The sequence below is a fragment of the Myotis brandtii genome, unplaced genomic scaffold, assembly GCF_000412655.1.
Source record: "Myotis brandtii unplaced genomic scaffold, ASM41265v1 scaffold358, whole genome shotgun sequence".
Classification (NCBI taxonomy): domain Eukaryota; kingdom Metazoa; phylum Chordata; class Mammalia; order Chiroptera; family Vespertilionidae; genus Myotis; species Myotis brandtii.
Window position 1 is genome coordinate 3,462,392 of NW_005363772.1, and position 11,096 is coordinate 3,473,487.

At 39.6% G+C, this 11,096-nt stretch overlaps 1 protein-coding gene across 1 annotated transcript in view; it reads right to left on the bottom strand.

Annotated features, from left to right (window-relative positions):
* TM7SF3 (transmembrane 7 superfamily member 3) overlaps positions 1-11,096 on the bottom strand; it is a gene marked incomplete at its 5' end in the record, with an annotated part of 28,878 nt that overhangs the window by 3,550 nt on the left and 14,232 nt on the right. The window contains 5 exons of the mRNA XM_005871853.2: positions 706-803; positions 3,248-3,400; positions 4,648-4,728; positions 5,878-5,964; positions 7,899-8,076. Of these exons, the coding sequence (XP_005871915.1) occupies positions 706-803; positions 3,248-3,400; positions 4,648-4,728; positions 5,878-5,964; positions 7,899-8,076 (597 nt within the window). The remainder of the gene's footprint in view (positions 1-705; positions 804-3,247; positions 3,401-4,647; positions 4,729-5,877; positions 5,965-7,898; positions 8,077-11,096) is intronic.

Sequence of the window (11,096 nt, forward strand, 5' to 3'; positions counted from 1 at the left end):
TATATAAAAGGTATCTTCCCTGTGAAAGAACTTCAACAATAAAGTTTAATTAAACGAAGAACCACTCTTTTGCAGAGATGGCTAATGATCCATCAGGTTGTTGCATTACAGCGAGTCCAACCTTCTCTGCTCCCACCGTTAAAAGCATATTTTTAAATTTTATTTTTTATTGAATTTATTGGGCTGACATTGGTTGATAAATTATATAGGTTTCAGGAACACAATTCTACAATATATCATCTGTATATTATATTGTGTGTTTACCACCCCAAGTCAAGTCTCCTTCCATTACCATCACCTCAAGTCAAGTCTCCTTCCATCACCATCATCCCAAGTCATCTTCTTCCATCACCATCACCCCAAGTCAAGCCTCCTTCCATCACCATTTACCCCCTGCCTTTACTCTCTTCTCTCTCCCCCCACTCCTCTTCTCTCTGGCAATCACCATACTGTTGCCTGTGTCCATGAGTCTTTGCTTAATCCCTTTACCCTTCTCACCCAGCCCCCAACTCCCAGCTGTCAGTCTGTTCTCTATCCATGAGTCTGTCTCCACTTTGTTAAGTTTATTTTGTTCATTAGAGTCCACATATAAGTGAAATCATATAGTACTTGTGAATAAAACATGCAAACTGATGCAATAAGTGAATAACTAAAGGCCCAGGACAATATAATAAATAAATCTAACTGTTGATGAAAAACACTTACTATTCTTTGGCAGCCCATGAAAATTACTGGAATGAGAACAACTATACAAGAGAAGGTCACCCAGAACACAGCATCATTACTAAATACTGTTAGGTTTCCTGAAAAAGCAAAAAGAAATAAAGAGTAGACATGTTCACTACATTAAATTTCATTTTCTCAACATTTGAACATGGACATACATAGAAAATTTAATGTATAACAACTAGAGAATGTGTTGGCACTTAGAAATGAATTCACATTTTCTTCATTTAGCTGTCAATACAATCACCTTTGAAAGGTGTGTCCCAGCAGACAGAAGGGTGGGAATAAAATCAAGCAGGTAAATGCTCTGCATTTATTCCCAGGATGATTTACAAGAGGCCTGACTAATCCATGCTCTTCCATCACAGGCTGTGAAGCTAGGCCTCAGTTTCCTAACCCATAAAATGAGAAGATTGAACCACTTCATCTCCAAACTCCAAACCATCCATTCCAGCTCTAAATTTTTATGATTCCATGATTTTGTACTGCAAAGTAAAAAATACAAGGAAATGGGATTTAGAGCTAATGATATGAACTCCCACCCAACTGAGGCAGCAAAATCCATTTAGTAGATTTTTACCATCAATCAGATCCTGCCCAGCCACTGCATACTGGAAGATGTGATCTCCTAATGCATCAGGAAAGACAGGAGCTAACCACCTATCTGTTCCTACTAAATTTTTCCAAAAGGAAAAACAATGAGAATTTAAGCCTGACAATTATTATTATTATTATTTTTAATCCTCACCCAAGGACATTTTCCATTGATTTTTTTAGAGAGAGTGGAAGAGAGAGGAAAAGAGAGAAATACTGATGTTAGAGAAACACATGGATTGACTGCTTCCTGCATATGCCCTGACCAGGGCCTGGGCCGGGGAGGAGCCTGCAATCTAGGTGCATGCCCTTGACTGGAATCAAACCCGGGACCTTTGGTCCACAGGCCGACACTCTATCCACTGAGCCAAACCAGGTAGGGCCTGAGAATTATTTAATACTGACAGTGGCACCATCACTCAGTCCACCTGGAGGTAGCCCCACATCTTGAGACCCATGTATCCTGGAAGAGTAGGAGTTCTATAAATCCCACATATAAGTGAAATCATATGGTATTTGTCATTCTCTATCTGACTTATTTCACTCAACCCAATACCCTCTAGGTCCACCCATGCTGTAGCAAATGGTAAGATTTCATTTTTTTTTTCAGGTTGAGTAATATTCCATTGTACATGAGTACCACAGCTTTTTTTATCCACTCATCTATTGATGAGCACTTTGGTTGCTTCCATATCTTGGCTACTGTAAATAACACTGCAATTAACATAGGGATGCATATATTCATTTGAATTAGTGCTTTGGGTTCCTTCTGATATATTCCCAGAAGTGGAATTATTGGGTCAGAAGGCAGTTCCATTTTTAATTTTTTGAGGAACCTCCATACTGTTTTCCATCATGATTGCACCAATCTGCATTCCCATTAACACTAATTGAAAAATAAAAATAAAAAAAGCTACCTGCAAACGGGAGGGGGGGGGGAAGGGGGGCTGTGGGAATGAACCTGGCTTTAGGTTTGCTAAAATTAGAACAAAAGGGCCTCTTAATGGTCAGTAAAGGTTGTCAATTCTCTCTGGTCTTAAAAAAAAAAATCTTTATAGAGCACCAAATACATTCTGTTATACCCTGTGTTCTCAAAGTTGATAGCCTCAAAAGACAACTATACTTATTTCTAACATTTCCATCTACTTTAATCTGATATTGCAATATAAAAACTAAATAAAACATAAAAAAGAAATAGCCTAATAGAGTTCCTTGGAATGTAGATACTCTTTTTCCATGTTTGACAACAATCAGGAAATGTAAGTTATTGCACAACTGCAAAGAAAGTTAACTTACAAGTTAACCAGACTTTTTCCATGGATCGAAATTGAATTATGTAAAAAAAATCAAAACAAACAAAAAACCAGAACCATCCCTGTGCTGCGGCCCTAAGATGACTACAAGTAGGTACCTGAGGAACACAAAGTTTGGCAAAGGGTGGGAGTGGAGGTTCGGGGTAAAAGAGAAGACTGAGAAAAGCACTGAGTTCCCCAAGTCAGCTACCGTCAAAGCAGCACCCAATTTACCTGCGGGCTCTATTGGGCTTCTACTTAAGATTCGTCTGAGGAAAGAGTTCCAGGGTTTAAAAAAATAAAGAACAAAACCCCCTGTTTTGCTGTATATTAAGAATGCATTTTCCCCCACTAATTCTAACAGAAACAGACTTAGACACACACCTTATCTCACAAATAGGAACAAAGCTGTCTCTAAAGGCCTTCTATAAGTCATCTATACAGGTATCTTTGAGGAAAGAGGGCTTCTTATTTGTACTGGCCCTCCCTAAGTGCCACATCATCAAGTGCCAATTTCCAGAACTCTATAGAAGACCCCACATCCCTGATGAGCAGTACTTGTACCTAGAGAGCCCAAATAAGACCTTTCAAACAATAAACTGAACGCACGCAACACTGAGTTACGCATCTCTTACCCAACGGAGTGAAGAAAGTCACTGAAGAGATGAAGAAGCCCAGCACTAATCCAACACACAGCATGCAGAGCGTGAGGATGCCAAATCGCCACCAAGCAGCTACCAAGAAAATCCCACCAAGACTTCCGGCGATGGCTGTCAGAACCAGACGAACTGCACAAAGACAGAAGAGGAACTGTGTGACCTGAGGTGGCTTCTCTGACTGCCTGCTTTAGATGCAACAGACCATTGCCAGGGCCGCCCTTAGACTTTCTGTTGGTCAGGCACCAACAGAGGTGGGTGGGCTCTTCAGTGGTGCCATGAGACCAACATGGGCATGCTCTCTCTCGCGCTCTCTCTCTCTCTCTCTCTCTCTCCCCCCGGAGGCACCAGTCTGAGGCATGAACCCTAGCTGGAGGGCTAAACCTCCCAGGACTGGTGACAGGCATGACTTGGCACAACCCATACCAGTGATGGCGAACCTTTTGAGCTCGGCGTGTCAGCATTTTGAAAAACCCTAACTTAACTCTGGTGCCGTGTCACATATGGAAATTTTTTGATATTTGCAACCATAGTAAAACAAAGACTTATATTTTTGATATTTATTTTATATGTTTAAATGCCATTTAACAAAGAAAAACCAACCAAAAAAATGAGTTCGCGTGTCACCTCTGACACGCGTGTCATAGGTTCGCCATCACTGACCTATACATTAGGGCTGAGGAAGAAGGAATGACAAGCATTCTGTTAAACAAGACAAGGACAGAGGGGTTGTGTTTGTTTTAAGGCAGTGGTTCTCAACCTTCCTAATGCCGCGACCCTTTAATACAGTTCCTCATGTTGTGGTGACCCCCAACCATAAAATTATTTTCGTTGCTACTTCATAACTGTAATTTTGCTACTGTTGTGAATCGTAACGTAAATATCTGATATGCAGGATGTATTTTCATTGTTACAAATTGAACATAATTAAAGCATAGTGATTAATCACAAAAACAATATGTAATTATATATGTGTTTTCCGATGGTCTTAGGCAACCCCTATGAAAGGGTCGTTCGACCCCCAAAGGGGTCGCAACCCACAGGTTGAGAACCACTGTTTTAAGGTGAAGAAAATCTTAACATTTTGACTGTTATATATCTCATATTTCAGTACACCACATAGCTGAAACACAGGTTTATAATCCATAGGGACCTTTCATTTCCCTAAATACCAAGTAATTTACCAAGTACCAAAAACTTGGACGAGAAGGTCTGAACAAGCAGTTTAGAAATGATGTTTAGACTACAGGTTTTACATTATTTTACACACAAAATAGCATATCATACACAATACTGGACAAACTGTAGAAGCAAAGGTGGCGTGTAAACACAGCATCTTCCTTTTGAACACCTAATTAAGCTATATTATTTTTACTTACCATCATACTTAATAGGTGTCAGTCTGGTAATCAGTATATAAAAGAAGAATCCCATGAAGATAAAGCCTATGAAGAATAATTCTAGTAGCAAACCATCAGGAAAGGAAAAAAACACAAGCTATGGTTAGGTATTCTTTTTACAATGCAATTTAAGTATTTAATGTATAAATTCACGCTTCCACATTAGGGCATTTGGAGGAGAGAAATAATTATCTAAAAGGCAGGGAAAATGTAGAATTTATGGGGAGTAAATATTACTATTAAATGGGCACACTATTAAAGTGTTAACCATAGGTTATACCTTCTTGTATTTAGGTCAATTTCAATTGCTAAGTTGTTAATTTCAGAGCTCATTTTAATACAGTTATACTTCCTTCTTAAAATAAGAATAGTACTTCTGTCATTGTGTCTGATCTGAAATTGCACACTAAATTTCAACTTAAGAGAAAATAAAATTTAAAAGGTAAAAAAAAAAAAGCCACACAAAATATTCCAAAGCAAAATGTGACTTTTATGTCTCCTTTTAATTCATCCTTTCCTTTTTAGAATGAACAATCCAACTATTATCTTCATCCGTTAAAATACCTAGTAATATCTTTGGGGCCTTACATGCAGCTTCGGAATTAAATTCTTTGTTACAGAATCATTCTACACTTTGAGGAATTAAATATTCTTCACAATCATCTCTTCTCAATCAAGAAAAAAAGGTATAGTGATGGAGGAAAAGGAATTGCTATTTCAAACAATTTGTTTAAGCAAGTTTAAAGAGTTTTATGAGATCAGGATTATGTTCACTCTCCCCCTGATGCTCCATTTATACTCCTTGTTAATGAATTATACATGGAGTCCTACAGCCTGATTTATATGAAACCATGTCGACCACCAACACTGAAATCCACACACATACATATATTTTTTTACATTGACATCCTGATTCCTAACCTGTTATCTTTAACCAACTAGGAAATCTAGCAAATGAAGAAGTTTGCTGCACAAATCCCATTTTATTCCACTAACAAGAGGACGTGGTAAACTCCATTATTGCGAAAAGAGAAAAAATAAAAATGCAGAGCAACTCAGTAGAATCTTTACTAAAACAACCCAACCACAAGTTTATGAAGACAATGGAGGTCAACAGTTGCTTACTCTCCTTACAGATCATCAATTCCCCACAGCACTTAAGAAAAAAGACCATGAGGCATGCAATAGCAACTACATCAGACATAATACCTGTTTTCCAGAATCTGTGTCCAAAGAAACAAATGAAGAGACCAAGCAGGGCAAAAAGAGTGAAAAACACTTTGGTCGATACTCTTCCTAAAAATAACGAAAATTTAGTGAATAATACATGCAATTTGATACTTTGTATTTAATCAATAGAACAAAGCTTCATGAAAAAAGCAAAGTCAACTGACAGTAATTTATTCCATACATGTATAATTTATTTTAAACATATCCTGGTCACCCCTAAATGAATTATTGTACGTAGGCAATGGCTGCTGGCATAACAACAAAAAAAAAGAAAGAAAAAAAGATATGCTTCCTGATAGGAGTATGTAACATATTCTTGGGTGAGGGGGCAGGAGGAAGTGGGAAAGGAGGAGAGAGTGTACCTAAAACAAATAATTCTGTTTCTTCAAAAATAAACTACAGCCTGGCCGGTGTGGCTCAGCGGTTGAGTGTTGACCTATGAACCAGGAAATCATGGTTCGATTCCCCAGTCAGGGCATATGCCTGGGTTGTGCGCTCAACCCCCAGGAGGGGGGTGTGCAGGAGGCAGCTGATAGATGATTCTCTCTCATCACTGATGTTTCTATCTCTCCCTCTCCCTTTCTCTCTCTGAAATCAATAAAAACATGTTTTTAAAAATAAAATAAACTACAATACATTCATCAGCATCATGACTCCTTTGAGATAAACACAAGAAAATAATCCCTAAACTAAAACCAAATACAAAACACCTATATAAACTCATGTGAAAAAACTCACCACCAATCAAAACACATAAAACACTTAAGACTCAGATGGAAATACCACAAAGACCTACATTTAAATGAGAAACATAAGATAGAAGACCAGAATTTGTAGGACACAATATATTCCTACATAGCAGCTTTGCTGAGAATGAAGAACCCAAATGAAAGATGAAATGAAAGACAATGCCACATTCTGCTTAAGACCTGTGGTTGGAAACTGATGAAGGGAAGGAATTTAGCCCACTCTTTTAAAGGAGGAACTGTAATTCATCCCAAGTTGATGACCAAAAGCTCTTCTTAAAAGAAGAATGCTAAATAGAGCTATCTATATAAATAAAAAGCAAGCGACCGGAACGACCAGTCGCTATGAGGCCCACTGTGGCCAGTGAACTGGCCCGATCAGGAGGTGGGGCTGGCCCACCCCTGAATGGACTCTCCCACCCCAATCAAGGGCGGGGTGGGCAGGGTGGCCAGCCAAACAGCATGATGGCACGAGGGTGTGACAACCATTTGCATATTAGCCCTTTATTATATAGGATTACCATATCCTATATAATAAAGGGCTAATATGCAAATTATCCCCTCAACTGGGAGTTTGACCAAGGAGTGGGGCCGGCCAGCCAACCACCTGTGGCCCCTCCCCCTGGCCAGCCCTGCCCCTGATCAGCCCCCCTAACCCCAATCAGGGACAGGGCTGGCCGGCCCACCGCCCTCAGCCCCTCCCCATGGCTGGCCCCACCCCCATTTGGTCCCCCTACCCCAGTTGGGGGCGGAGCCAATCGCCCATGGCCCCTCCCCCCAGCCGGCCCGGCCCTGATCAGCCCCAATAGGGGCGGGCCAGCTGGCCAGGCTCCCGCCATCTCCTTCTCCCAATAGGCCCAGCCCCCATCAGCCCCGATTGGGGCCGGGCCAGCTGGACCCCACCCATGCACGAATTTGTGCACTGGGCCTCTAGTAAATAGAATAAAAAGCAAACAGCAAAATATGTTAACTAGCATTTGAAGAATCTGGGTGAAGATTATACAGACATTGTTACTATTTTTTCATCTTTTCCATGAAACCATTTCAAAATAAAATGTTAAGTACACACACACACTGCTATCTTCCAGTGCTGGGAACAGAGAGCAGAGAGTGGAGTAGTGTAGGGGCTTAAGAGGCATCTGTAGAATGAATGAATGAATACTACACAAAAACATTTTCAATATTCTTAAGTTCTATATTAGTTGATATAGATCTTCAAAGAAGAGTTTGCAAAGTTTAAATCCATATACTCACCAAGAGAAGAACAATTACCCTCCATTGCGTCAAAGCTGCAAGCATATGTGTGAGCAGGAACATAAGCAGCAGATGTATTGAGAACTGGGTCCCAAACAATGACATTATAAATGACACCTTGTCCCCGGAGGGAGGAGAAGGAAACACTTGTCTTATCATTAGCTGTTAGAGTAACCATCTGAAACCAAACATAATGCATGCTTAGTGTTCAGAATTTTTTAAAGGCTATTCTGTTTTAATCCACCTACATGTGATATCAAATTATAATATTAAATTATATTTCTTTTTGAAAAATACACCAACATGTTTAGTTTTATCAAAAGATTGTCATACACAGTTTGTATGCACTAATATAAACAAGCTCTTACACAAAATGTTTCTAAAGTTTTTGTATAGTGTTAAATGTTAATAATTAAATAAAATAAGATATATGTAAAGACTAATTAGGACAAAGCAAAAATATTTTTTTCTTACCTGCTAGACTGTAAACAACATAAGGGCAGGAACCATATTTATTTTGCTCACTAGTCTTTCCTCAATACTTAACACAATGCATGGCACAAGAGTGAGTGTTCAACAAGTGTTAGCTATTACTACTAGTTACAGAGCTGACAAAGTTTGTTAACACCTCATAGAGTACCAACTTATTTTTAACAGGCTCTGAAATAAAAAGACATTACATGTAGTTGTTATGCAATACTCCCTAACTTCAAAAATTCCCTTTTAAAGGTTGTTTTTAAAAAGGGTAATACATGTCCTAAAAGAAACAAAAAACCTATTCTATATAATAAAGAGGTAATATAGAATTGACTGTCACACCCTCACACAAGATGGTCGCCCCCATGTGGTCACGAGATGGCCACCACAAGATGGCCGGCAGGGGAGGGCAGTTGTGAACAATCAGGCCAGCAGGGGAGGGCAGTTTGGGGGGACCAGGCCTGCAGGGAGGGCAGTTAGGGGCAACTGGGCCTGCAGGGGAGGGCAGTTGGGGGTGACCAGGTCAGCAGGGGAGGGTAGTTGGTGGCGATCGGGCCAGCAGGGGAGCAGTTAGGCATCGATCAGGCTGGCAGGGGAGTGGTTAGGGGGTGATCAAGCTCCAGGCAGAAACAGTTAGGGGAAATCAGGCAGGCAGGCAGATGAGTGGTTAGGAGCCAGCAGTCCTGGATTGTGAGAGGGATGTCTGACTCCCTGTGGGATCAGGCCTAAACAAGCAGTCAGACATCCCCCAAGGGGTCCCAGATTGGAGAGTGTGCAGGCTGGGATGAGGGACAAACCCACCCCCCTGCACGAATTTCGTGCACTGAGCCTCTAATATAATCATAATACATAGCTATGTTCCTATTAATAAGTGAGAAAATTAGAGTTTCAGGAATAATTTTGCGCCGCTTAGAGGACTTCCACTGCTCACAAATATTGCTTAGCTTTCACAAATATGTTTCCTGGGCAAAGTATTCGGTCAAGTTCCACAAGACGTACTTTCTAGTCACCCACATTTTTATTATGAAACCTTCTTTACAGAAATAGGAAAAGAATAATACAATTAATAAACTACATCACACTAATTAGATTTTACCACTGTTGATATTTTACCATATTTGCTTATCTATCCCTTCCTCCTTCTCTTTGCCCTTCTATTTTTTTCTGTGAAATCATTTTAAAGTAAGTTACAGATATCATGACATTTCACTTCTAAATAACGCAGTATGCATGTCCTAAAACAGTGTTTCTCAAACTTAATGTGTCTATGAATCACTGGATAGTTGTTAAAATTCGGATTCTGATTCTGTTGGTCAGAGCAGGTATCTGACCTTCTGTTTTTCTAACAATCTCTCTGACCACCTCAATGCTATGCATCCATCTACTGCACTCTGAATAGCAAGGTCTGGTGCATAAAGGATCTCCTAAATACCCACAATACCTCAGCTCACCTAAGAAGTTTAATAAATTCCTACCTATTACAAATTCCATATTTGGGTTTTTCTAAACATCTTTTATAGCTTTTCTCCCCTTTAACCAAGATCCAACCAAGTTGCATGCACAGTATTTATCTCTAGTCTATGTAATCTAGAACAGTCCTTCCCACCACCCTACTCCCACTCACCCAATAACTTCTGAAGAGATTAAGGGCAGTCACTTTATAGATTATTCCACAATCTGCATTTTTGAGATTGTGCTCAACGTGTCCAATTTGTACTTTCACCTCCTATGTTTCCTGTAAACAGGAAGTCCAAGGACTGAATTCAGGCTATGCTTTGCTAGTATCCTTTTCAGGTGATGATAATGGTGACAATGTCAGACTGCCTTCATGTTAGCACCTAATGCAGGTGAACCCACTATCAGTGAGGCTGTGCTGATTACAGGGATAAGAAGGAGACAATCAGGTTACTCCTTCTAAAAACAGTGGACACTTTACAATTAGAATCTGGGCAGGCTATTTAGGCATCCCGGAAATATCCTGTCCCCCACCAATCTTTCACCTAATGATCCTTGCCTGAATTACTGCATTGAGGGTCACAAAATGGAGATTTTTCTAATTCAAATTATGTCTTCAACATTTATTAGTTGGCACTGTTTCTCTCATCAATTGAGAATGAATTACAGTTCCTCCCTCAAAAAAGGCAAGACAAATTCCTTCCCTTTTAACAAATTTTCAGGATAATTTGGTGTAAGAGCCTTTTCTAATGGTAGCAACTGGGGAGATTTTTTTTTCTTTTTTGTATCAGTATAGATCAGTGATGGCGAACCTATGACATGCGTGTCAGAGGTGACACACGAACTCATTTTTTTGGTTGATTTTTCTTTGTTAAATGGCATTTAAATATATAAAATAAATATCAAAAATATAAGTCTTTGTTTTACTATGGTTGCAAATATCAAAGAATTTCTATATGTGACATGGCACCAGAGTTAAGTTAGGGTTTTTCAAAATGCTGACACGCCGAGCTCAAAAGGTTCGCCATCACTGGTATAGATCTTGTTTTTACTTATTCAAGACTTATAATCAATCATTTTATTTATTTATTTATTTTTTAAAAATATATTTTATTGATTTTTTACAGAGAGGAAGGGAGAGGGATAGAGAGTTAGAAACATCGATGAGAGAGAAACATCAGCTGCCTCCTGCACATCCCCCACTGGGGATGTGCCCGCAACCAAGGTACGTGCCCTTGACTGGAATCAAACCTGGGACCTTTCAGT